Source organism: Oncorhynchus mykiss, chromosome 5, assembly GCF_057628025.1.
Source record: "Oncorhynchus mykiss isolate SJ-2025 chromosome 5, ASM5762802v1, whole genome shotgun sequence".
Lineage (NCBI taxonomy): Eukaryota > Metazoa > Chordata > Actinopteri > Salmoniformes > Salmonidae > Oncorhynchus > Oncorhynchus mykiss.
The window spans coordinates 71,381,422-71,408,693 of record NC_143026.1 but is presented as its reverse complement, the minus strand read 5'-3'; the positions used below and the strand labels follow the sequence as shown (position 1 = coordinate 71,408,693).

At 43.3% G+C, this 27,272-nt stretch overlaps 1 protein-coding gene across 32 annotated transcripts in view; it reads right to left on the bottom strand.

The window, feature by feature from the left end:
- Positions 1-27,272, bottom strand: part of mcf2l2 (MCF.2 cell line derived transforming sequence-like 2) — a 110,291-nt gene that overhangs the window by 7,838 nt on the left and 75,181 nt on the right. For 13 of the 32 annotated variants that reach the window (XM_021604110.3, XM_090235776.1, XM_021604109.3 and 10 more), the window contains exons 16-27: positions 26,304-26,370; positions 25,808-25,923; positions 14,359-14,428; positions 14,168-14,260; positions 13,909-14,001; positions 13,345-13,470; positions 12,905-13,123; positions 12,230-12,322; positions 10,989-11,067; positions 9,328-9,382; positions 9,085-9,182; positions 306-421 (exon numbers count right to left, since the gene is read on the bottom strand). In XM_021604110.3, the coding sequence (XP_021459785.3) occupies positions 306-421; positions 9,085-9,182; positions 9,328-9,382; positions 10,989-11,067; positions 12,230-12,322; positions 12,905-13,123; positions 13,345-13,470; positions 13,909-14,001; positions 14,168-14,260; positions 14,359-14,428; positions 25,808-25,923; positions 26,304-26,370 (1,225 nt within the window). Of the gene's footprint in view, positions 1-305; positions 422-771; positions 862-1,242; positions 1,318-1,872; positions 1,960-6,715; positions 6,815-9,084; positions 9,183-9,327; positions 9,383-10,988; positions 11,068-12,229; positions 12,323-12,904; positions 13,124-13,344; positions 13,471-13,908; positions 14,002-14,167; positions 14,261-14,358; positions 14,429-25,807; positions 25,924-26,303; positions 26,371-27,272 lie in introns of all 32 variants that reach the window. The other 19 variants (XM_021604107.3, XM_090235759.1, XM_021604099.3 and 16 more) reach the window with 4 other exon arrangements.

Here is a 27,272-nt window from a genome sequence, read left to right as displayed (position 1 = left end):
GACTCAGGGAGCATTATTCTCAGTGTGGTAGAGTTGTGAAGCAGGCCCTCCATTAAAACAGATCTCCGGCTCTCATACATCAGAAAGATTGTAATGGAAGGAGAAATCCGGAGGCTCTGGGGAGACCCACACTAGGCTATTTTGTCTTTTAAATGTCAAGTCGTCAGCCCGCGTTAACAAGATGGGTGATGGTGGGAAATAATTAAGCAGAGAGGATTTATTTCCCGGGGTTTGAAAGGATTTAAGAGGAGCAACAAGATGGAGGGGATGAAGTTACCTGTCAGAATTTATTCAACATTACTTACATTTTTATTACTGGACTGGTCCTCACCATCCGAAGAGTTGGAGAGCTCCTCTGCACTCGAATGGATGGTTTCAAAGTCCTCTGTGTCCATTGAAGGCAAACACCGTTGGGTCCAGCCTAGAGAAAAAGAGCACACAGAAAGAAGACAAGGTCCTGTTAACCCTTCAGTTGACTATAATAAGTGAACACGTTTGTTTTAAGACATGGCATTACACATCCACTGCTTTAAAAATGTACCCTTTACACATAAGCATTGAACATTCTGAAACATTTATTCTGACAGTCAAAGAAGGTATGAAGAAGTTGGAAATATATATTTTTTTAAACACAATGCAAGAAACCAATCGAAAAGGTGTCACATACAACAAGACACTCAATGGCAAAAAAATACAATTTTGTTTTAACCAAAACCAGCAAAATGAGAAAAGATAAATAGGTCATAGCGTGACTTTCCATCAGTAGATTACCTGGTTGAGAAGTGGACCTAGGCACAGCTGAATCAGTGCTTGTGGTGCCTTTGTGTCTGCTCGCAGCAGGGATAGCACTGCGTAATGTATCTGGGAGGAAATTAGCTCTTTACAGACCACTGGGATGCCATTTTACATCACATTGCAGGAAATTGATATACGCATTCAGAAATAAATTAAGGAGCCATCATCGCTCCACAGCCACACTGACTCATTACCAACAACATGGCACTGCTAATGTGAAGTCATCTTGTTCAGCACTTTTTGTGCCAAACTAATACATATACCATGCATCACATTGAATCACAACGGAGCAGGCAAAACACACACCCACACATGAACACAGACACGCATGCAAGCACACATGCACGCGCACACACACGTCACCTCACCAAAATGCAAAGCCGTCCCCATTAACAAAGACGGCTGAACATGCACAGATCCACAGCATACTGCTATAGCTATAGCTACCTTCATAACCGAATGGTGTTGGATCACTCTTTATCTCATGTCTTTTGGTCTTTTTAACATGAGTTGAAGGAGGACCTGTCAGGGGCAATGAATGCATAGTGGAAGCGTTAGTGGAAAATTAGATCTATTGAGACAGTCAAGCAAAATCCATTTTATTGTAGATTCTCAGTTTTCATTGCTCATAAATTATTGAAATACTTGATTATTAGGAAGAAGAAAGGAGGGAAATATTGGCAAAATCTAAATTCCACAACAATTGCACATGCTTTGCAGCTCTGAATGTCACCCCACATTCCAAATGTCAGCTTATCAAAATTGACATTTGTTACTATGGTTTCTCAACAACAAAAAATGTTCCTTTTTGTTTCATTTCTGAGAAAGACATCATCTCATCTTTCATCATCTCATCAATATCATGAGATTCATAAATGGGTAGGACTTATTTTCTTCTTCTCATTACCGTAGCTGACTCCTACTCTCTACATCTCTAGCTCTCTCTCCCTTCCCTCTCTCTCTCTCAAAGAGCCACCTCACTAACCGGTCTGTACCTGCTCTCAGACACTTTCAAAAGTTTGATGGCGACGGAAGGAGAGATAAAAAGAAAGCGAAAGACCCCAGGCAATCAGGTACCTTTTGTGCGTCTGGTGGCGGAGACACTGATAGAGGAGGCTAAAGAGAAGCGGCGCGTGACATCTGTCACCTTAGATGGAGGATCGGCTGTGAAAGGCAGGGCAGGGTTAGCAATTAGCTGGGCAGAAGAATATGAGGGAGGGAGAGAGGGATGGATGGCACAGGAAGGCACAGAGACGCATTTTAATGGCAAGGCTAAATGAGCATATTGCTTTGAGGATTCCTGCCTTTTCTCTGGATTGACTTCTGATTTGATACAAGACTTGGTGATAACTGTCACTGTTGATTCCTCACTAAACACTGTCCAGCTTAAATGTATAGTGTGACATTTTAGCAATTAAGCCCTTTTTTCTACCTACCCAGAGTTAGATTAACTCGTGGAGTGTATTTGTGTCTCTTCATGCAGTTTGAAGGAAGTAGAAGCATGCTAGCTGTTCCTTTAGACTTCCAGTCATTGCGTTAATGATAGTTAGCAATGGCTCCAGACCTTCAACTTCCTTCAAAACAGCACGCAGAGACTTAATTGCCAAAATGGCACGCTATCCCTTCAAGATTATTAATTTCTCTTAGTTGTATCAAATTAGTGAGTTCAAACAGGCAGGCGGTTGACTGTGGGACTGAGAAACATGCAATGAATGGAGGAGACATGAGGAAGTGCAGGAAGATGAAGACAAATCGTGGACATTGCGGGCGGGTGGCGGCATCCTCACAGGCGCATATTAGAAACCAATTATTTGTTTTATTTTTTATTTCACCTTTATTTAACCAGGTAGGCCAGTTGAGAACAAGTTCTCACTTACAACCGTGACCTGGCCAAGATAAAGCAAAGCAGTGCTACAAAAACAACAACACAGAGTTACACATGGAATAAACAAACATACAGTCAATAACACAATAGAAAAATCAATATACAGTGTGAGCAGATGAAGTAAGGAGCAGTGGAGGTTCTAGACCATTTCGACTGGGGGGGCCAAACTGGGGCCAGTTGTACTGATAGGAGGGGCCAGTTACATTAGATGTTATTGTTGTCATATAGTTTTCTTCACTGCATTGCATTAGCAGGCAAAAGATCATGTTCCGCGTTGCCACTGTCTAATAAAGGATGTAAAAAAAAAGAACGACAGCAAAGATTGGATACACCACATTTAGGGGGGCCACAAGGGGTTCCAAAATTGTTGTCACAGGGGCACTGGCTCCCCCCCAGAACCACTAGTGGTAAGGAGGTAAGGCAATACATAGGCCAATAGTGGCGAAGTAATTACAATTTAGCAATTTACACTGGAGTGATATATGTGCAGATGAGGATGTGCAAAGTAGAAATACTGGTGTGCAAAAGAGCACAAAAACAATAACAAATATGGGGATAAAGTAGGTAGTTGGTTGGATGGGCTACTTACAGATGGGCTGTTTACAGCTGCAGTGATCGGTAAGCTGCTCTGACAGCTGATGCTTAAAGTTAGTGAGGGAAATATAAGTCTCCAACTTCAGTGATTTTTGCAATTCGTTCCAGGCATCGGCAGCAGAGAACTGGAAGGAAAGGCAGCCAAAGGAGGTGTTGGCTTTGGGGATGACCAGTGAAATATACCTGCTGGAGCACGAGCTATGGGTGGGTGTTGCTATAGTGACCAGTGAGCTGAGATAAGGCGGAGCTTTACCTAGCAAAGACTTATAGATGACCTGGAGCCAGTGGGTTTGGTGACGAATATGTAGCGAGGACCAGCCAATGGGAGCATACAGGTCGCAGTGGTGGGTAGTATATGGGGCTTTGGTGACAAAATGGATGGCACTGTGATAGACTGCATCCAATTTGCTGAGTAGAGTGTTGGAAGCTATTTTGTAAATGACATCGCCAAAGTCAAGGATCGGTAGGATAGTCAGTTTTACGAGGGTATGTTTGGCAGCATGAGTGAAGGAGGCTTTGTTAGGGAATAGGAAGCCAATTCTAGATTTAAGATGCTTAATATGAGTCTGGAAGGATAGTTTACAGTCTAGACAGACACCTAGGTATTTATAGTTGTCGACCGTCCAGAGTAGTGATGCTAGTCGGGTGGGAGGGGAAGCGATCGGTTGAAGAGCATGCATTTCGTTTTACTTTCATTTAAAAGCAATTGGAGGCCACGGAAGGAGTGTTGTATGGCGTTGAAACTCGTTTGGAGGTTTGTTAACACAGAGTCCAAAGAAGGGCCAGATGTATATAGAATGGTGTCGTCTGCGTAGAGGTGGATCAAAGAATCACCCGCAGCAAGAGCAACGTCATTGATATATACAGAGAAAAGAGTCGGCCCGAGAATTTAATCCTGTGGCACCCCCATAGAGACTGCCAGAGGTCTCGACAACAGGCCCTCCGATTTGACACACTGAACTCTATCTGAGAAGTAGTTAGTGAAACAGGCGAGGCAGTCATTAGAGAAACCAAGGCTGTTGAGTCTGCCGATAAGAATGCAGTGATTGAGAGTCAAAAGCCTTGGCCAGGTCGATGAAGATGGCTGCTCCTACTGTATTTTATTGATGTCGGTCATGATATCATTTGATATCAGATGAAATCTATCGACAACTCAAGTTCACAGCGAGGCATTACCTCGGCGGGCCAATAAGTACAAAAACATCACCCCCTCAGTTTCCATTTCTCTTCAGCTAGCCTGCTCTGCATCATGAATGGAGCCAACTACACAGTATTAGATTATCACCATACAAATGATGACATATTATGTACAGTAATGTTATTGCCCACTTACAAACCACAAGACCCCTGTAATAGCACCAAAGTGGTAAGTAAATAATAATAAAATAAACCTCTCCCTGTTCAATTGGTTTGTTTAACTAATAGAAATCTAATGTTTGTTGTAAAATATAATCAGATGTAGCTAATCAGGCTATCAGTATTGTTATTAAGGATGTATTCTGTGGAGAAGAACCTTGAATCCTCTTAAAAAAATGTTAATACACTTTTGAATGTCAAAAGCATTACAGGCTGACATTTACTAAGGCTACCTGTCTGCGAATTTAGCCTTCATGCATTTTCATTGCCTGGATGCCAAGGTTGTTCCATAGTCTTGAAAATGTGAAATCCCTTTGTTCTCGAGACATACTAGTATTTGGAAAATTCTAATCAAATCAAATGTTATCTGTCACATGCTTCGTAAACTACAGGTGTAGACTAAGGGTGAAATGCTTACTGACTGACGGGTTCAACAATCCCCAACAATGCAGAGTTAAAAGATACAAAATAAAAAATAATGACAATAAATAAATACACAGTGAATAACAATAACAAGAAAAATAACTATATAACTAATAACTATATACTATGGCTATATACAGTGAGTACCAGTACTGAGTCGATGTGCAGGGGTACGAGGTAATTGAGGTATCTACGTACATACACTCAGTGAGTGACATGGCCGTGGTTCTCTAAAAAGCAGGAAGACATGCATTGAGGCATTGTCAGCATTCGATCGAACGTTAGAATGGGAAGAATTTGCGACCTAAGCAACTTTGATAGTGGTATGATCGTCAGTGCCAGGCTTGCCGGTTCCAGTATCTCAGGTACGGCCAGCCTCCTGGGCTTTTCACACAGGACAGTGTCTAGGGTTTACAGAGAAAAACAAAAAACATCCAGTGAGCGGAATTCCTGTGGGCGAAAACAGCTCGTTGATGAGAGGTCGAAGGAGAATGGCAAGAATCGTGCAAGCTAACAGGCGGTCCATAAACAAGCAAATAATGGCATGTGGTATGCAGAACGGCATTTCAGAACGCACAACTCGTCGGTCCTTGTCACGGATGGGCTATTGCAACAGATGACCACATAGGGTTCCACTCCTATCAGCTAAAAACAAGAAGAAGCAGCTCCAGTGGGCAGGCGATCACCAACACTGGACAATTGAGGAAGGGTCCGACAAATTCCAGTTCCTGTTGGGTCATGCTGATTTGATGTAAGCAGCATGAGTCTATGGCCCCATCCTGCTTGGTGTCAACAGTACAGGCTCGTGGCGGCGGTATAGTGTGGGGAATATTTTCCTGGCACACGTTAGGTCCCTTTGATACCAATTGAGCAATGTTTTCATTCCCCAAAGAATTCAGTCTGTTCTGGAGGCAAATGAGGGTCCGACCCGGTACTAGATGGGTGTATCTAATAAACTGGCCACTGAGTATATATATAGGGATAAAGTGACTAGGCAACAGGAGAGATAATAGATTGATCTGTAGCAGCAGCGTATGTGGAGCAGGAGCATACGTGGTGTGTGTGTGTGTGTTATCGGTATGCATGTGTATGCATATGTGTATGTGGGAGTATGTAATGTGTGCATGTGTGTGTTGGGTTGTCGGTGTAAGTATGTGTGAGTGTGTGGGTAGAGTCTAGTGTGTGTGCATAGTCAGTGCAAAAAAAGGGTAAATGCAGGTAGTCTGGGTAACCACTTGATTAGCTATTTAGCAATCTTGTTGAGCAGTCTCATGGCTTGGGGGTAGAAGCTGTTTAAGGTCCTGTTGGTTCCAGACTTGGTGCACTGGTACCACTTTCCGTGCGGTAGCAGAGAGGACAGTCTATGGCTTAGGTGGCTGGAGTCTGACAATTTTTTGTGCCTTCCTCTGACTCCGCCTGACATAATTTACATACACTAGTTCTCTGCTCTAAGCGAAAACACCAGTGTGTATTAGCAGCACTGCCTGCGGCACGAGGACATAGAGAGTAGCAGGCTAAGGATAACGACTAACAAAGAGAATGAATGAGAGTAGGTGAAGTTGTATACAACACAATGAGTGGGACCTCTTCAAAGAGGGGATGAGGACAGGGTGGTGATAAGGACAGGTGAGCAGGTCAGTGGAGATGTCATGGCTTCTTTACCTGAGGGAAGAGACCTTCTATTGGAGAGGCCCTGCAAGGTGAAGCGCTTTCTAGCGAGAGCAGCATTGTGGTCAGGGTTATTAGTTGCAGAAGCCTCAGCTAGGGAGGGAAAGGGAGAGGAAAACAGTAAAGGTGAAAGCAGAAGCAGAGGGTAGAGAGAAAGCCTGAGGGACGACTTTGTAAGAGTAATGGATACCATGACAATCCTGGACATTATGGAGACCCCTATTCAACCACCCACACTTGAGTCCGCATGAAAACTGATTCAAAGATCAGGGGTAGATCAACCTAAACCTATTTCTGAAAATATATTCAAATTGTCACAAGTTTGAAGAGTGCTGACAAGGTTGTAAAAAATTATGTTTGTAAGATTATGCTGGAGACAGATGGTCCTTAATGATGGCTTTATTCTAGATCTTTCTCATCTCCACTAAACGGGTCTCTCTCTGGTCCAATCACAATGCTGACAGAGCTCTGAGATGCATAATAAGTTTGCCATGGAATTTCCTGGAGACTTTCACCATATGGACAAACCTGATCCATGATTTACCCCTCTATGTTCCATCAACACAACCTGCATTAGGAAGAGAAGAGTCCTCCACAATCATGCTGGAACTGCAACGGTATAAGGATTTAGACACCTGCCAATGCCAAAACTAGAAGACAGTTTTACACTTTTTCAAAATGGACAGCTTGTCTTGGAGAGTGTGTGATTTCAAGGACACTTGAACTACCTGCCCTGGAGGACCGCTCAAAATGTCCATATTATCATGTACATAATTATCACCTTCTGATTGTGAGAACACAGAATAATCACAACTTCCAGGTTCATCTCTTCTCACACCTCTGTCAAAGCTGCCAAACAGAGAGATGTCAACGCAGCTGCTGCTTCTGTCCTCTGAGGTTACTCTGGCCTTCTGGAGATCTTGAGATTAGAAAATAAATCAGAGCTTTTGGACAACTATGAGAGAGAATACAGTAGACTAGCAGTGCATAGCAGTGGTAGCTGTGGCACTAGAGATTCTGGGTTCAAGTCCAGTCTTTGTTGCAGCCGGCCGCGACCGGGAGACCCATGTTGCGGCGCACAATTGGCCCAGTGTCGTCCGGGTTAGGGGAGAGTTTGGCCGGCAGGGATGTCCTTGTCCCATCGCGCACTAGCGACTCCTGTGGCGGGCCAGGCGCAGTGCACACTGACGCCTCGTCAGGTGTACGGTGTTTCCTCCGACACATTGGTGCCGCTGGCTTCCAGGTTAAGCGGGCGTTGTGTCAAGAAGCAGTGCGGCTTGGCTGTGTTGTGTTTCGGAGGATGCACGACTCTCGACCTTCGCCTCTTCCGAGTTGCAGTGATGAGACAATTGGATACCACAAAATTGGGGAGAAAAGCGGGGTGGAAAAATGTTTAAAAAAATAAAGAATGGGAAAGCCTTTCATCAGACTATCTGAGCGTGGTACATATCGTACCGTTGGCAGAATCTAACAGCTAGTCAGACTAACCCCAGAAGACTGGGGAGGTATAGTGGGAGATGTACTAGTGGGACTACAGTATTTGGGGTCATGGCCTCTGGAATGGGTCCTTCTGACCCAAAAGGAAGCAGTCCCAATCAGGGAAATGGTTGGCATCAGTTACATATGGGTCAAAACTAAAAAGACCCACCAGACCACAGTTCAAAACTTATTGTAGTCAAAACCATACTGTACTGCGGTTGTGTAACTGCATGAATAATGTAGACATTTTAGTGTAAGGTTGGTACTGAAAAACACCATTGCTCAACCAGCTTCTGTAATATTCTCTTCCCACAGAGGAGAATGGGAGAGATTTCATATATTTTTGTCTGTGACTGTGGTGGGGGGTAATAAAGGGCCTCGTGCACCCAGGACTAAGCACCTGCCGGATCCACTTACTTCTAGAGCCAGGGACGTCCAGCCACTGACCACATCCAGAGTCAAAGAGCAACTCTCCTCTTCTAACCACCACCACCCGCTCCCTGGAAGAATACCATTAGCCCAGCTCCCTCGCACTGTGATGCAGCAGCGCTCTGCTGCCGGGCTCTACACAGCGTGAAATCTTACCCATTACCTCATCATCTGCCAGTATAGTGTATGTAGTGAGCGATCAGAGGGAAGTGGTGGTGAGGGGTTGGCTTGGGCTGATGCCGAGACAGAAAGATTTGGAGCCAGTAATAGTTAGAGCCCAGATAAAACATTCCAGCTAATTGTGCCATCAGTGTGGTGTCTCTCATAATGCCATTATGGGATGATTTGTACATGGAAGTTGCTGCCTTTTGTTTCCAGTCAGCGGAGCTGAGTGGATGCTGGTTTGGCAGGGTCGGGAGCCTGGCGGGGCTGGCTGCGGCTGTGTGACATCTCACCTCGTTTCTGTCTCATGTTGGGGCTGGGGTTGCTCCTCCTGAAGCCTGTCTCCGGGCTAGACGAGTCCAACTGCCTCAGGGCCATTTTGCGCATGTTTCTGAGTGGAGGAGAGGAGAGATATAGGACAGTCAATCACACAGCCACTGTAGAAGCGTTACATTCACTATCCTTGAGAGCATCTGTGCGGTGCCGCCATTCAATCACACGACATGATGAAAACGTTGAGAGACGGAGTACTCTACCTCATGGGAGCATGATACACATTCTCAGTGATCTTCTGATGGAGTTGACTAGCCTCTGTGAATGGAGAAAAGAAAACGGCATTGGAATAGAACGTAGATTTACTTTCAATGGAATGACAGGGATATTAGTTTAGGTTAAATTGACATAAAAAGGTCAGTGAGGTGAATTTGTTGGGTGAGATCTTAGGTATGCAAGTGTGTGTGTGTGTGTGCGCACATGTGTTTGTTGTTTGGTGTTTGCATGATTGTGAATGTCACACTGTGTGTAGGACTGTGTGAGAAACCTGCAGTCAAAAGCAGGCTGATAAGCCTATGTGTTTCAATGCCATGCGATAAAACAGGAGAAATCCCAGGAGTCACATAAGCCACAGGAGAGTCCGTGGACCAAAACATCGCAGTCAGACCTGAAGCCATAGACCAAAACAGTGGTGCAGACAGAATGGAAGCCACTAATCCGTGCCTTTAAAGGCCCAGTGCAGTCAAAAATGTGATTATCCTGTGTTTTATATACATTTCCACACTACGAGGTTGGAATAATGCTGTGAAATTGTGAAAATTATGATAATGCCCTTTTAGTGTAAGAGCTGTTTGAAAAGACCGCCTGGAATTTTAGCCTCTTCTGGTGGGATGGAGTTTTGCCCTGCCTGGTGACATCACCAAGGCAGGCAGTACATTATTTAATAGACCAATAAGAAAAATAGTTCCAAATCTCTCTGACAATAATAGCTCATTTTCAGTATTCCCCCCCACTCAGACCACTCACAGACAGTCCTATCAAAATTCTTGCTTGCGAAATTGTTCTTTGCTAAGAAGCTATTTTTGTTTCTTTTTGACAAGTTTTATTGGAAAGAAAAATCACAGTAAGGTACTTAATTGTTACCCAGAAATGATTTGATATTGAAAGAAAAAAGGCTGCATTGGACCTTTAACAGGAGGACAGGACAGTTAACTGCCAAGGCCCAGGGGAGTCATCAAATCAAACAGCTGCAGCCGGTATCCTCAGTACAAGCCACTGCTGGAGCTGGATGGTCTGTATACTGGCCTTGTCCTGCTATTACACAAACCCCACATCGCCGGGCTTTTTAATACCTCACACAGTGGCTTATCTTGTGTGCCGCTCTTTTCTGCTACGTGCTGCCCTCCCCCCGCTCGCCAGCCGAGACAGGCGTAAATCACCTCCAACCCTCCAGCAGGCCAGAGCATCTTTCTCTCACTCTGCTTCATATGAGGGCTGCTATGTCATTACTCAGTCCCCTCACACACACACATCCTCTCTCTCTCATACACACAGCTTGTCAGTCCAGCCGAGTGTAGACAGAGCAGAGGGTCGTTTTCCTGACTGTCAGGAGCTTCAGAGCGGAACAGTCGGCGATTGATGCATACCGCTGGAGGGTGGTGGAGGGAGAGGAGTGTGTGTGTGTATGTGAGTGAGTGAGTGGACTGTACCGTCAGGGTCAGGTATGTGTTCACAAACAGTTGTCCACCTCCCTCCCCTACCTCTAAATCAGCTCTCCTCCAACACTGAATAACCCCCCCTTCCCACTGCTTAACATTCACATCAGCATTCTGAGAGGGTTCAGGGCTGTGTTCAGATGTCTAGTGCTGTATGAGAGAGATGGTGGTTTGAATATGCTTAGAGAAAACCCCCACACACTGTATACCTCTGCAAGCTTCGAGCTGGCCCGTCAGAACTTTTCGGATCTCTGACACCCACATGTTCTTCACATCCATGGAGGGAGCCTGTGGAGACACACAAACACACAGTTTATATATATATATATATATATAAACACCCTGAGGTTTCACTCTACAGCCTGTCTCACACCAGACAATGGATGTTTCTGTGAGAATGATGTCTGTGGGTGAGTACTCTTCATAGGGCAACACTGCCACCCAGTGGTCAAAGGGTTTGGTTTCATCAGACCAGAGAATCTTGTTTCCTTTAGGTGCCTTTTGGCAAACTCCAAGTGGTCTGTCATGTGCCTTTTACTGAGGAGTGGCATCCATCTGGCCAATCTATCTACCAAAAATGCCTGATTGGTGGAGTGCTGCATAGATGAGAACCTTCCAGAAGGACAACCATCTCCAACGATTAACTCTGGTGTCTGTCAGAGTGACCATTGGGTTATTGGTCACCTCCCTGACCAAGGCCCTTCTCCCCCATCTGCTCAGTTTGGCCGGGCGGCCAGCTCTAGGAAGAGTCTTGACGGTCCTAAACTTTTTCCATTTAAGAATGACGGAGGCCACTGTGTTCTTGGGGACCTTCAATGCTGCAGACATTTTTTGGTACCCTTCCCCAGATCTGTGCCTCGTCACAATCCTGTCTCGGAGCTCTATGGACAATTCCTTCAACCTCATGGCATGGCTTTTGCTCGGACATGCACTGTCAAGTGTGGGATCTTATATAGACAGGTGTGTGCCTTTCCAAATCATGTCCAATCAATTGAATTTACCACAGTTGGACTCCAATTAAGTTGTAGAAACATCTCAAGGATAATCAATGGAAACAGGATGCACCTGAGCTCAATTTATTTCGAGTCTAATAGCAAACGGTCTGAATACTTATGTAAATAAGGTATCTGTTGTTTATTTTATAATACATTCGCAAAATTTTCAAAAACCTGTTTTCGCTTTGTCCTTATTGTGTGTAGATCGATGAGAATTGAATCCATTTTAGAATAAGGCTTTACGTAACAAAATGTGGAAAAGGGGAAGGAGTCTGAATACTTTCCAAATGCACTGTATGCTACTTAGTAAAGGATGTTGCGGAGTCACCGTTTTATCAAGTTTATATAGTATGTATTTAGAATTCTTTAGACTATAACTGTTAATATCAAATGGGAACAATGGATATGTTTTGGAAGTTGTTGTTTTTTTACACAGAAACTATATGGACATGTACCTGAATAATATAGACTTCCTCTCTGCCGTTATACCAGACCTCGAACTTCTTAATGTCTCCTTTGACATTTTCTGTGATTCCCACGGCACTCATCTGAAACAAAGGCAAGGCTGTGGTTATTAAACAGGACGGCTTTATATTTCAGATTTACACCGCCGATTCACACTATGATGCCCTTGTATTCTTCCAATGTGAACTGCTACAGCTTTTTCTTTACAAGCTGAAACGTGTCTTTTCACTTCTATTGAGCGATGAGTAGCACTATTCATTGAGTGGGTTACATGCACACTAGCCAGCGAGTGGGAGCAGAAAACAAGTTCAAAGGTTTCCTCAAGAAAACAAATGGTTGTTCCAGGATCCCAGTGATGAAAGGTTCCTGTCATCGTAGGGCCCTGTTTACTGCCTTGATTTTTCATGCGTCTAGATAAGCTTGAATTGAAATATGGGGAGTGACAGTGAATACCAAGGTTCTCAGGGGTCTGAAAGAGCCACTGTGAAGTTTCCATTTGAGGCGGGGGAACTTAGTGTAGGATAGTGGGCAGTATGGCCCTACAGGCAAGCAAATGGACTTTCAATTTCAGGTCAGAAATAGTTCTCCTACACAAAAGGTGATGTTTGTATATACACACAGGTTGTGTTTGTCCAACAAGAACTGACCCCACCAACCGACCTCACCTTTAGTGAGTGCTTGAAGCTATAGGAGGGGGATGGCTTCTCGTCCGTGGTCTCCTCCCGCTTCTTACAGAAGAGCAGCATCTTGTTGTAGAGGAACAGGTGCCTCTGCATGGGCTTGAAGCGAGCCAGGTCCTTCACCTTGCTGTGGCCCTTCTTGTGGTCTGTCCACACGTTGAACGAGCCCTGCATCAGAAGCTTCCCCAGCTCACTAAGGTTTCCCTGGGGGGTGAGAGAGACACAGAGGCCATCAGTCCCACACCCACACAGTACACCCTCTATACATCTATACAGCCTAGCTATGACAGTCACTCTCCGCCCGATTAGTCAAACTCATTTACTGCAGGGTTTCCTATAACTTTCCCACAGCCCAGCAGATCCACTCTAAGATAGGTATCAAACTGATTTTTCAAACCCTTAAACTCCAGCCCAGTCATACTGACCTCAAATCCTGTTATGGCGATCTGATGCATGGAGTCATTGACAGACTTGATGATGTCCAGCATGGTGGCCAGGGCCTCCTCCAACTCAGCAGTACCCTCCTGATTCTTACTGCATTTCAGCATCTCCTAGAAGGGGAACAGAGCCGGTAGGGACAAAGTGAAGTTGGATAAATAATGTATCTTTCAGTGTTTGGCTTAGTCCTACACTAACAACAGACCAAGTCTCAGAATGAAGTCTTTCCAACCACACAGGCTACTGCAAAGAAACCGCTCTAAAACCAACAGCAACTTATGCTATTCAATATCCATTCAGCTGTGTCTTTTCAGCAACATGGCTACAGGTACTGACCTGTCTGTGTGGTTGGTTTTCCTGCAAGATATCAAGGTGCACTAGGCATGACAAATACATATACTTGAGACTTCCAATCAGATTAGGACTGAATGAAGTGTTCTGCATGTTAGTCCAAGGATCAAGTTTGAGTATAGTATCTGTTATCTGTGTGTTGATGTAGAAGGCTTGATTGTATGGTGCTAAGGTGAGAGATTTGACTGTGATAAACTTGCCTTGAGCATCAGCTGGTACTTGGTGATCCTCTGCACAGGCTTGAGTAAATATGCATCCAGGGAGAGTTTGTGGTCCAGCTTCTTCTGACACTCCTGCAATAACAAACATCACAGAATGTTTCTAGTTGCAATCATCATCCAAACAGAAAATGTAAGTTTGTCCAATGACATGTTGCTTAATGCAAACTGACACCATTATATAGTGGAATACTATTTCATAACCATGTTAACACTGAGACACATAGGGAAGGGGAGTCACCTGGAAAAACAGGCCGTCACCACACTGTCTCCACAATGCCTCTGATCGGGGCTTGTTCTGACAGTATTTCTCATAGATCTGCAGCTCTTCTTTCTGGAGAGAGACACACACAGAGACTTTGCACTGCAACACACCGTAACAACACAGTAATGGCCTTCAGTTTCCAAATGACATTAACACAAGGAACTCACCCTGTTCAAAAAGCAAGTCCCCACCAACTCTGGCCTCTCCATGCAATTTTCAAGCTCTTTGAAAAAAGTCCTGTGAACAAGAAGGAATAAGTGAACTCAATTACACATTTCCTGTTTGCACTTTACAAGGCACATAAAGTATAACATTGGATACAATTGCATAGCAACTTCACATTGAGTTACATCAGATTGCCATTTCCTATGCTGGGAAGTAAAGCGGAAGGGTAGAGTAAAGATTGGGTTGGAAAATAATAGCTTGTGGGCAGAGTCTGTGCACTTCTGTTTGGAATGTCTGTGGTGTTAGGAAAGCCGGAGATGCCGGTCGGCAATGTTTTTCCTCCTGATGGTTAAATGCAGGTAAAACTCCGGAACCTAGTTGTAGCAGGGACCTTAAGGGTTGCCTTATTTCCTGGGGTGAGTGAACTGAGCAGTCGGGCAAGTAAAAAAAAAAACTGAAAACAAAAATGCAAGGAATTCCAGTACGCCAGCCTTAAACGGGACCATGTCTATGTTCCCTTAGCCCCATGTTGCAAACCAGGGGTCAGCAACCCAAATGAGAGGAAGAACATTATTCTCTCAATATCTAGTATTTTATGGTGGTGCACTGAATGTGATAAGTATATTACATAGGGCGATTCCAAGATAACAGAATGATGCTGACTCTCAGATTCTTCAATTTAAAAAGCATGTCGAACAAAATCCAATGATTGCAAAGTTAAACAAACTACACAACTCTATACACAAGGACTACTTTTAATTCCAGCAGCCTAACATAGCTACAGGGCCTTCAGAAAGTATTCACACCGCTTGACTTTTTTCACATTTTGTTGGGTTAGAGCCTGAATCTAAAATGTATTAAAGTGAGATTGTGTCACTGGCCTACACCCAATACCCCGTAATGTCAGAGGAATTATGTTTATACAATGTTTTACAAATTCATTCAAAATGAAAAGCTGAAATGTCTTGAGTCAATAAGTATTCAACCCCTCTGTTGTAGCAAGTCTACATTCTCACCCTGTGTGCAATATTAGTGTTCAACATGATTTTTTGAATGACTACCTCATCTCTGTGCCTAACACATACAATTATCTGTAAAGGTCAATCTAGCAGTGAATTTCAAACACAGATTCAACCACAAAGACCAGGGAGGTTGTCCAATGCCTCACAAAGAATGGCACCTATTGGTAGATGGGTAAAAAAAGACAACATTGAATATACATTTGAGCATAGTGAAGCTACCAATTACACATTGGATGGTGTATCAATACACCCAGTCATTACAAAGATACAGGCATCCTTCCTAACTCGGTTGCCGGAGAGGAAGGAAACCGCTCAGTGATTTCACCATGAGGCCAATGGTGACTTTAAAACAGTTACAGAGTTAAATGGCTGTGATAGGAGAAAACTGAGGATGGTGCAACATTGTAGTTACTCCACAATACTAACCTAAATTACTAACTGAAAAGAAGGAAGCCTGTACCGAATAAAATATATTCCAAAACATGCATGATGTTCGCAATAAGGCACTAAAGTAAAACTGCTAAAAACGTGGTAAAGAGATTAACTTTATCTCCTGAATACGAAGAGTTATGCATGGAGCTAATCCAACACGTCACAGAGTACCACTTTCCATATTTTCAAGCATAGTGATGTCTGCATCATGTTATGGATATGCTTGTAATTGTTAAAGAATAAAATCCTAGAGGAAAACCTGGTTCAGTCTGCTTTCCACCAGACACTGGGATATGAATTCACCATTCAGCAGAACAATAACCTAAAACACAAGGCCAAATCTACACTGGAGTTGCTTACCAAAACGACAGGGAATGTTCCTGAATGGCCGAGTTACAGTTTTGAATAAAATCTACTTGAAAATCTATGGCAAGACCTGAAAATTATTGTCTAACAATGATCAACAACAAATTTGACAGAGCTTGAAGAATGTTGAAAATAATAAATGGGCAAATGTTGCACAATCCAGGTGTGGAAAGCTCTTAGATACTTACCCAGAAAGACTCACAGCTGTAATTGCTGCCAAAGGTGCTTCTACAAAGTATTGACTAAGTCGTGTGAGATATTTCTGTATTACATTTTCAATACATTTGCAAAAATGTCTAAAAACATATTTTATTTTTTGAATTCAGGCTGTAACACAACAAAATGTGGAAATCAGTCAAGGGGTATGGATGCTTTCTGAAGGCACTATACTGGGGCGTCACAAAAGCAGTATATTTTGTTTACCTGCTACACTGGAAGCGTAACTTTTGGTCAGGGCAAGCAGAGTGCAAGCCACTTTATCTTATTGCTCTCACCGTACGTATTAACTGAAGATGATGTGGGCGATGACACTACGGAAAGCTATTCATTTTCAATAGAAGAAGTGAAGTGGGCGGTGGGACCATAGGGCGATGCGATCATGGGCAAGGGACATTAACAGGGTGGGACAAAAATTGGGGAAAGCTGAACTTTATGCAAATACTCTGACATTGCGGCACAACTGACCAGTCTTTGCTCTCTATAGCTTCCAACCCCTATTGGATTGGCTGCCTTGGAATGGTCAGAGTGGGAAAAAAACAGCTGTTATTTGCAGAGAGGTTTAGAACTCTCTTCTTATTGGTTTATTAATGAATTTACTGTGTGGTGATGATACCAAGCAGGCCAAAACTCCATCCCACCAAAACAGGAAGAAATTTCAGTCAGTCTTACACTAAAAGGATATTAGCATCATTTTCACAATTGCACAGTATTATGTGTTATTTCAACATCATAGTGTGGAAATATATATCTAAACACAGAAAAATCTTGTTTTTCACTGCACTGGACCTTTAAAGTCGATCTCTGTGTGAGTTATGACAGTAATTAAGAAGTTGCAGAATGTTTTTTGGGGGGGTCTGCGATGAGAAAAAACATTTTTTTAAATAAATTGGCTTAGGCTATAAATACATAACGTGACCACTTTGGCCAGATGGGACAGTTATTTCTTACACTACGTTTCTAGTATTATTACCTATAGCCAAAAATAACTTTGGGATATTAGATCTCACCAGAAATTCAACTTCCCTGAACTGGACACTTTCTTTGAACATCCCAAGGCAGTTGGCAGCCCCACTCATCCCGTTGCAACACAAAAACGTCAACTCCGGAGAAGAAGTGGGGTTCTAGTCAGACTCAGGTGAAGAGCAAACTATCCAATGCTAACGTGTATATTACAGGCTGACCACAGCGCTCTCGTCGCGTGTGCTGCAAAATAAATTTAGAAATCTATGTTATTAATTTATTGCACCCACACTGCTCGCGCGCACCAACAAGCATCTGCGTTGCTAAAATCGAAATCGGTTCCATTTCTGATGCAGATCGCGCTGCAAGTCCTGCCTCTCCCATCTCCTCATTGGTTTATAGATGCAGGTACCCACATGCCATCTCCTCATTGGTTATACCCACGTGGGTGACTGAAATACGATAATGCACCTAATTTATGAAAGTTGCTAATCGCAACATAAAGTCAAAAGAAGAAAAAGCCTGGAAGGAAGAGAGATGACTATAAATTATTCGGTTGACCTTTTTATGTGTGGATTAATTGGCGGAGTAGAGGACCTTGTGCATTTCAGGTAAAATAACAACTCAATGTATATATCCCAGGACAAATTAGCTAGCAACAGCAAGTTAGCTAAATAGGACAAACTATCTAGAAAGTGCAAGGAAACTAGCTAAAGTGACATAAATGTTTAATGCTTTTCGACCTGTCCCCAAATCGATTTAATTGGATCAGAGTTTGTTTTGATATTTTAATCTGCGTATCTTGATCGCATTTTGTGTGGGGGGACAAAATAAATGTATGCACGATGGCGCCCGCACGCAGCCGGTTTGGGTTCCATGTTACTCTCTAACGTTCAGGAAAATAAAATAGACAAGCTCAGGGTGAGGATCTCCTTCCAGAGAGACATAAAGGGACTGTAACATACTCGGTTTTACAGATTCATGGCTCTCTCCGGATATAATGTCCCCATCCATACAGCCAGCGGGGTTCTCCTTACATCGTGCGAACAGGAAGCAGGAATTCTCCAGGAAACACAGAGGTTTAGGGCTATGTCTCATGATTAACAACTCATGGTGTGATTGTGGTAACATACAGGAACTCAAGTCATTTTGTTCTCCCAATCTGGAATACTTCACAATCAAATGCTGACTGCATTACATCTCAAGATCATTTTCTTTAGTTATTGTCACTGCTGTATCGATCCCGCGGACTAGGAAATGTTCCAGGTCGCATCAATGAATAGTATTGTAGTATACGCTGCCTCAGTAACTGGGTTCATCAGGAAGTACATGTTGTTCCTACGGTGATGATTAGAACTTACCCAAACCAAAAGCCATGGATAGATGGCAGCGTAATGCAATTATATTTTTGTCAAAATGACTAAGACTAGACTAAATCTAAAAAGCGTGCCTAAATGAACAATGCTTCACACCGACAGCGTGGTAAAGAAGGCTCAACAGTGCCTCTTCAACCTCATGAGGCTGAATACATTTGTCTTTGTCCCTCGCTCTTCACAAACTTCTACAGATGCACCATCAAGAGCATTCTGTCGGGCCGCCTCACCGCCTGGTATGGCAACTGCACTGCCCGCAACCGTAGAGCTCTCCAGAGGGTGTTGCGGTCAACGTAGTCTTGCTTTGCCATTCCTTCAACATCCCATTGTTGTCACACCTCCCTTGGAAGTCTAGAGAATTTTGCATCGCAATGGGGGTGTGAATGGTCTGCTGGCTCCCAGCTGCAAGATTTTTATTGGTTATTACATTTCAAGAACCCTCCCCCACAAGGCCGTTGAAGGGGGTGTGACATGTTATGTTCATCACTTTTTTCTGACCAGGTAGGCCATATTATGTAGAAAGTTGTTCCATATGCTAGCTAGTTTGCAACACTTCAGAAGATGTAAGAAAAGACAGAGAAAAAATGTAATTCTGCTTAGACAGAAGTCTGATCTATACAAAAAATCAAGTCGATGAAGGCATTACAACACCTCTGCTTGAACACTCTGCAAAGAAAAGAGACGTTTTGGTCTGTCTACCTACAAGCTATGGTAAAAGTTTAGTGTGTCAAGTGTAGCCGACAGTCCGCGATTTATTGAAATTGAAAGTAGAGAAATCGATGGTAATAGTAGTTTATCCTCTGATGTCAACACGCGGGTCAAAGTGAGATGGAGGATGAGAAAATTGCCAAGGGTGAATACACGATTGTCTTGGTCCCAGCTTTGATGTACCTTTACTGACCTTGCCTTCTGGATGATAGCAGGGTGAACAGACCGTGGCTTGGGTTGTTGATGTCCTTGATGATATTTTTTGCCTTTCTGTGACATCTGGTGCTGTACGTGTCCTGGAGGGCAGACAGTGTGCCCCCAGTAATGCATTAGTCAGACCACACTACCCTCTGGAGAGCGCTGCAGTTGTGGGCAGTGTAGTTGCCGTACCAGGTGGTGATACAGTCCGACAGGATGCTCTCAAATGGTGCAAGTTTGTAAGGATCTTAGTGGCCAGGACAAAGTTCTTCAGCCTTCTGAGGTTGAAGAGGCACTGTTGCGCCTTCTTCACCACACCGGCTGTGTGGGTGGATCATTTCAGATTATCAGTGATGTGTACAGCGAGGAACTTGAAGCTTTTCACCTTCTCCACTGCAGCACCATCTATGTTAATGGGGGCATGCTCCCTCTGCTTTCTCCTGAAGTCCACGATCAGCTCATTTGTTTGTTCACGTTGAGGGAGAGGTTATTTTCCTGGCACCACTCCACCAGGGCCCTCACCTCCTCCCTGTAGGCTGTCTCATCATTGTTGGTAATCAGGCCTAATACTGCTCTGTCGAATGCAAACTTGATGATTGAGTTGGAGGCAAGCGTGGCCATGCAGTCATGGGTGAACAGGGAGTACAGGAGGGGGCTGAGCACGCCCCCTATTGGGGCCCCTGTGTTGAGGATAAGTGTAGTGGATATGTTGTTTCCTACCTTTACCACCAGGGGGCAGCCCGTCAAGAAATCCAGGACCCAGTTGCACAGGGCAGGGTTCAGATCCATGGCCCCGAGCTTAACGATGAGGTTGGAGAGTACTATGGTGTTGAAGGCTGAGCTGTAGTCAATGAACAGCATTCTTACATATGTATTCATCTTGTCCATATGTGATAGGGCAGTGTGCAGTGGGATGGCGATTGCATCATCTGTGGATCTATTGGGGTGGCATGCAAATTGAAGTGGGTCTACGGTGCTCTCAAAGCACTTCATTATGACAGAAGTGTGAGCTACTTGTCATTTAGTTCAGTTACCTTTGCATTATTGAGTACAGGAACAATGGTAGACATCTTGAAGCAAGTGTGGTCAGCAGACTAGGATAAGGAGAGATTGAACATGTCCGTAAAATACTCCAGTCAGCTGGTCTGCGCATGTTCGGTGGACCTTGTCCTTGAGATGACACACACAGTTGTTCATGGAAGTGTCTCTGTTTTACTGCACATCAGCCAATGAGGCTAACCCTGACAAAAATCGACAACATTCTGAGCACAATTCCCTTACTTTTATGAATTTAGGATTTTTTTTCTGCTTTGCCCATTGCTGACGTGAGATATGCAATAGCCCTACTGTCTATCATTACTTTGGAGGTTTTTGGATATGATGAACACTTGCGTGATGATGATGATACATAAAATTACAGAATATTTTCAGTTCAAATAATTACAAATAAAAGCAACAAAGAACGTAATGTTATGAAAGTAAACACATTTTGTGAGTCTACATTGTCATTGGTTTCAGTACAACGTCTTCTTTCTCTCTTACATTACTTCTTTAACGGTGACATTTAAGATCGTTTCCATTCTAGGATCTCAGCACTACAGCTGAAATCAACTGTTTGTGAGCTCAGTCTGCATACCAAATGAGCAGACAGTTTGTCCTTCTCACGGTTTAAGTTCAGTTTGTGGTTGCTGATCCACAACAGTAGTTCCTCATAGTACAATTTTTGCAACAGGCTTATTTGGAAGTTCTGGAACTTGGGTAGAACCTGCTAGTTGTCAAAGCAAACACCTTCTGATCAAGAAGCACACTTGCTAGACGAGAGTGCTTTCCAGACTCTTGCTTCAGCTCACTGTCTTTAGCAAATCGTTGCAAGAGGTGGTCTCAAATGGTCTTGCTGACTTTCTGTGCAATATCAAACTGGACATGTGCCCCTTGATATTGGATGAGTTCTTTTGTGAGGCGCACATGGTATTTGCAGTTCTTGCATCAAATACTTTGGTATTTCTCTGTGCCGATAACCTTGAAGACATATACCAATTATTTCCAAAGGACATCTACATATCCGTGATTTTGAACTAGAACAGTGACATTTAATAAAAGGAAAATAAGGTTTTAACATCTGAGACTGACATGCATTATGCATCACATTTGCAATGATACATTTTGGTGCCACATAAAAATGGCCTTTATCAGTTACTTAATTGTCAAGGAAAAATACAAACAATGTATAAATTATCTACGCTACAAATGTCACTATGAGCAACTGATTATATTATTCAATGTAGCCTACAAATGTGAGCCTGTAGGACTTGTGCAACACTGTTTTTAACCTATATGATAAGTCTACGATTAGTGTAATGATTAATACTGGGATAAAAAACAAACAATAGTACACCTGTAGCTGCATGGCCTATTACATTGACAAACGTTATCTGTAAATAGCTACTGGATGTTGCTAGAAGGGCACTTTTAAGTACACAGTGATCACTTTTGTTCTTGTCAGAACCGATGATGCACCAAAAACCGGTGCTTGTAGCGGTTGAATTCCCATATCTGGCGGCTGGTCATCTGTCGCTGGGGTTGGGTCCCTGAATAGGTCTCGTCTCGCCGCACTCTTCGTATTTTGGTACTTATGGAGGGTCGAGACAGATCGAAAAGATGTGCTGCGGCTAACTATAGAACTTGCTCTTTCCGTCACAAAACAACCATTCTTTCCACGTCATTGGCACTTCTTCATACGAGTAGAAGATTGCGACAGGAGCCATATAATTTACTGCTTTTGAAAACCCACCACTCAGTGTGACAGGTCGCATTATCTATACTAAAGCCAGTGTGTAGTCCGGTCGCAATAAAGACAATTTACCTTGCAAAAGGTTGTTTTTTCCTGTTACAGTCATACGGTTCACCACAAACAAGGCATACATCAACATATTTTGATGGGGTTTTAATATGCAATTTCATGGACATACTCACACACTGTTGCATTTACGACACTAATTTAGTGAGCACCTTTGATGCTCCGACCAAGCAAGGCATTTGATTGGTTTGACATGTTGCGTGGCGTCACTGATTTATACCTGGTTCCCACCCATTTCTAGCTGACTCTGTGCCACAGGCTTCCTGTTTAGGGAAGTCTGGTACTCAAAAAGGCTACGGGCAGCCCAACACATCATCAGAGCACAGTGCTTGCCCTCCAGGATATCTACAGCACCCGGTGTCACAGGAAGGCCAAGAAAACCATCAAGGACCTCAGCCACCCAAGTCTTGGCCTGTTCACCCTGCTACCATCAAAATGGCGGAGACCGTACAGGTGCATCAAAGCTGGAACTGAGAGACTGATTTTATTTTAATTTCACCTTTATTTAACTAGGCAAGTCAGTTAAGAACAAATTCTTGATAAACAGCTTCTATCTCCAGACCGTCAGACTGTTAAACAGTCATCACTAGCCAGCTACCACCCGGTACTCTACCCTGCACCATAGAGACTGCTGCTCTATGTACATACTGTAGAGTCATTGAACACTGGTCACTTTAATAATGTTTACATACCGTTTTACCCACTTCATATGTACATAAAGAGAAAAAAAGACAGAAGAAAACAGCAAACAATGCAAAAAAATGTAAAATAATTTTAAACAAAGGACATCAAGGACAACTAAAATCATAACAGCAATGCCTACTGTATATGTTTGTGTGCATGTCTGGCACTATTACATGTATGTGTGTGTTCTTGTATGCGTTTATTTGAATGAGAGTGTGTGTATATATGCATGTGTACAAACACCTGCACGGCATCAGCCTCAGGCAAACTGGCATTAGTTGTAAAAACACTACCAGTCAGTGTTCTTCCCAACTATTTGCAATCTGTATGGCACAGTTGACAACATCCTGGTCCTCAAATGAAACTGGTAAACTTTCCTAGTTATGCTATTTTTATTCCTCTGCCAGTTTTGATAATTTATATTGGGCAGACAGACCAGTTCCCGATCTCCTCCCGCTGCCAGCTGCCTCCTCCATTTTTGGGGTAATGCTGTAATCAATTGGTTGTACTCTTGGATTGAGCAGACCTTCCTGTACAATTCTGATAACTCTATGAAGGACATAACTCTACCATTCCAATTTACAATATAATTTAAGAACAAAATACCCTTTTCAAACATCTTTCCCATAAATACAGGTATTTTATCAACCAGCACATTTGAGTTCAGCCATAATATTTGTTCTTCTTTCAGGGGGATGAAATTTAAATTGTAGCCAGCTCTACAATGCTTGTTTGAAAAAGAGAGATATTTTGAAAAAAATATAATTTTCAATTAATTGAAAATGAGACATGGCAATCTGCACAAAGGCAAAAAGGCCATGTTTAAACAATGGATGAGCTTTTCTTAGTAATCTACTTGAGAACCATTTAGGGTTCAAGTAAAACTTTTGAATAAGTGAAGCTTTTAGAGAGAGGTTTAGTGCTTTTATATTTAATCATCTCAACCCACCCAATTCATATTCATTATATAAACTCAGCAAAAAACATACTGTCAACTGCTTTTATTTTCAGCAAACTTAACATGTGGAAATATTTGTATGAACATAACAAGATTCAACAACTGAGACTTAAACTGAACAAGTTCCACAGACATGTGACTAACAGAAATTGAATAACGTGTCCCTGAACAAAGGGGGGTTCAAAATCAAAAGTAACACTCAGTAACTGATGTGGCCACCAGCTGCATTACGTACTGCAGTGCAGTGCAGGGGAATGGCCCTAGCCCTCACCCTCCGATCCAACCGGTCCCAGACGTGCTCAATGGGATTGAGATCCGGGCTCTTCGCTGGCCATGGCAGAACACTGACATTCCTGTCTTGCAGGAAATCACCACAGAATGAGCAGTATGGCTGGTGGCATTGTCATGCTGGAGGGTCATGTCAGGATGAGCCTGCAGGAAGGGTACCACATGAGGGAGGAGTATGTCTTCCCTGGAACGCACAGCGTTGAGATTGCCTGCAATGACCACAAGCTCAGTCCGATTGTGCTGTGACACACCACCCCAGACCATGACAGACCCTCCACCTCAAAATTAATCCTGCTCCAGAGTACAGGCCTCAGTGTAATGCTCATTCCTTTGACGATAAACGCAAATCTGACCATCACCCCTGGTGAGACAAAACCGCGACTCGTCAGTGAAGAGCACGTTTTGCCAGTCCTGCCTGGTCCAGCGACGGTGGGTTTGTGCCCATAGGCGACATTGTTGCCGGTGATGTCTGGTGAGGACCTGCCTTTCAACAGGCCTACAAGCCCTCAGTCCAGCCTCTCTCAGCCTATTGCGGACAGTCTGAGCACTGATGGAGGGATTGTGCATTCCTAATGTAACTCAGGCAGTTGTTGTTGCCATCCTGTACCTGTCCCGCAGGTGTGATGTTCGGATGTACCGATCCTGTGCAGGTGTTGTTACATGTGGTCTGCCACTGCGAGGACGATCAGCTGTCCATCCGGTCTCCCTGTAGCGCTGTCTTAGGAGTCTCACAGTACGGACATTGCAGAGTCAGTAGAAAGGCCTCTTTAGTGTCCTACGTTTTCATAACTGTGACCTTAATTGCCTACCGTCTGTAAGCTGTTAGTGTCTAAATGAACATTCCACAGGTGCATGTTCATTAATTGTTTATTGTTCATTGAACAAGCATGGGAAACAGTGTTTAAACCCTTTACAATGACGATCTGTGAAATTATTTTGATTTTTACGAATAATCTTTGAAAGACAAGGTCCTGAAAAAGGGACTTTTCATTTTTTGCTGAGTTTAGATAGGCACGTTTTGTCTGGTATAGCGTCCCAGAGAAATTTAAATGTTTTTTGCTCATATGATTTGAAAAACCGAGTCATCAGGAGTAGGATCCTACATAGTTAACATACCTGTACAATATGTTCTATCAAGAGCTTCCAGTAAAAAAGAAGGGGTGAATAAACTGCCCAAACTTGTTCCATGTGAGTGCCTGCCACCACAATGAAAGCATGGCAGTTAGCAATGGGAGACTAGGGAGAGGAAGATGGTTCCCTCAGGATTGTTATCATTTTGCAGCAGGGATAGGGACCAATCCTTTTTCTTTTGATGTCACAGGCACATTTGTCTACTCGCTGGATATGGAAATGCAATTCAGAAAGAGACAGAGGAAATTTGCTTACCTGTTGTGAAATTCATATATTTCTGGGAGATTGCCAAAAAGCACATCTTTCTTGTTCTCCAGTGCTATAGGGATTAGGGGGGAAAGCTCTGTGTTGTCCAGCTCGGCAGCATACCCCTGGACAGGAAAATTACATTCAAAGCCAATAAGTAAAACTATGATGCCTCTGTGATAATGTGAACCCAATAAAACCCAGTCCTTCACATGGCTTTACACCTAACATCTGAATGAACATTACATGAACATAAATCAGGGACAGTTTGAGTAGCCTAATGGCTCATCTAAATCGACAAAGCAAGTACATTTTAAGTTCAACAAAAGTTCATACAGTATTCTGAAATGGCCGGACCTGATGCAACATTTGCAATGTCAGGTTTTACGTTCCCTAGGTGCAGTTAGCAGAGAAAGGAGAGCTTTCTCTACTGTCTCTAACGTTACTGCCACTAATTCACAATGTTTCACAGTCACGAGAGAGCCATTTAAAGTAACAAACACACCTCCATGATGCTCTGCAGCTCCTCGACGTACAGCCTCTCAGTTTCAATCAGCTCATTCATGATGTGTCTGGGGAGGAAAAATACAGGATCCGTCAATACACACCAATTACAGAGAAGCCCTTTAGTGGTATTTGTCAGTGCAGATACATGAATAAAACCCAGAATGAAGACTCCAATTGCCACTCATATCCTAAATGCTTTGTCAAAGTTCTCCAACCAAATAATCATCCTCATCAGGAGGTGGGTGTGCACTCAGTCGAAGGTGGAAAACACGGTCATCAAACAACCCAAAGGAGGCTCCGCAAGATATAGAAGCACAGCACCCCAGACATGAGGTACATGGGGGGGAAACAAGGCCTAACAGAGGAGGTTGTTATAAAACCAAGGAGCTTGAGAAAAGCTAACATTTCCAGACTTTAATGGCCCCTTTAATGTGCACATGAGTTCTGAGGTCTTGATTTTTATGTGCCATCACGAGCCCATCGAGACACTGAGTGCTGTTTGATGTATGGGCACATTTTATAGGTCAATAAAGCTCTTCAAAGGCACCCGCCACTCTCACAGAGGCAGGCATCTGTCATATCATAGGTGACTGCCTTCCCAAGTCCCAACACAATAGGATATTTGCATATCCATTTTTGGATGTGTGAAGGCAGCATCGTGTGAATAAATATCATGGACAGAGATGCCTTCATTAAACCCCTGGGGGGAAAAAACATTCCATGAAGTCATGTGCCTAGCCTGTTATTGGTGCTCCTAAGTAAGACCATTTTTCTTGAATGCCCTAGTGGACAGTGTTTTTTATTAATGATACTTATTTGGTCGTTCTCCCTCAAGTTGTTTACACTAGCTAAATGTATTAGTGCATAAAAGAGCTGAGACGTCTACAGCCCTCTGTGTGCCAAGAAGAAGATAAAATCACCCTCCAACCACAAAGCAATGCTTTAACTATATAAAACAAAGAACGTA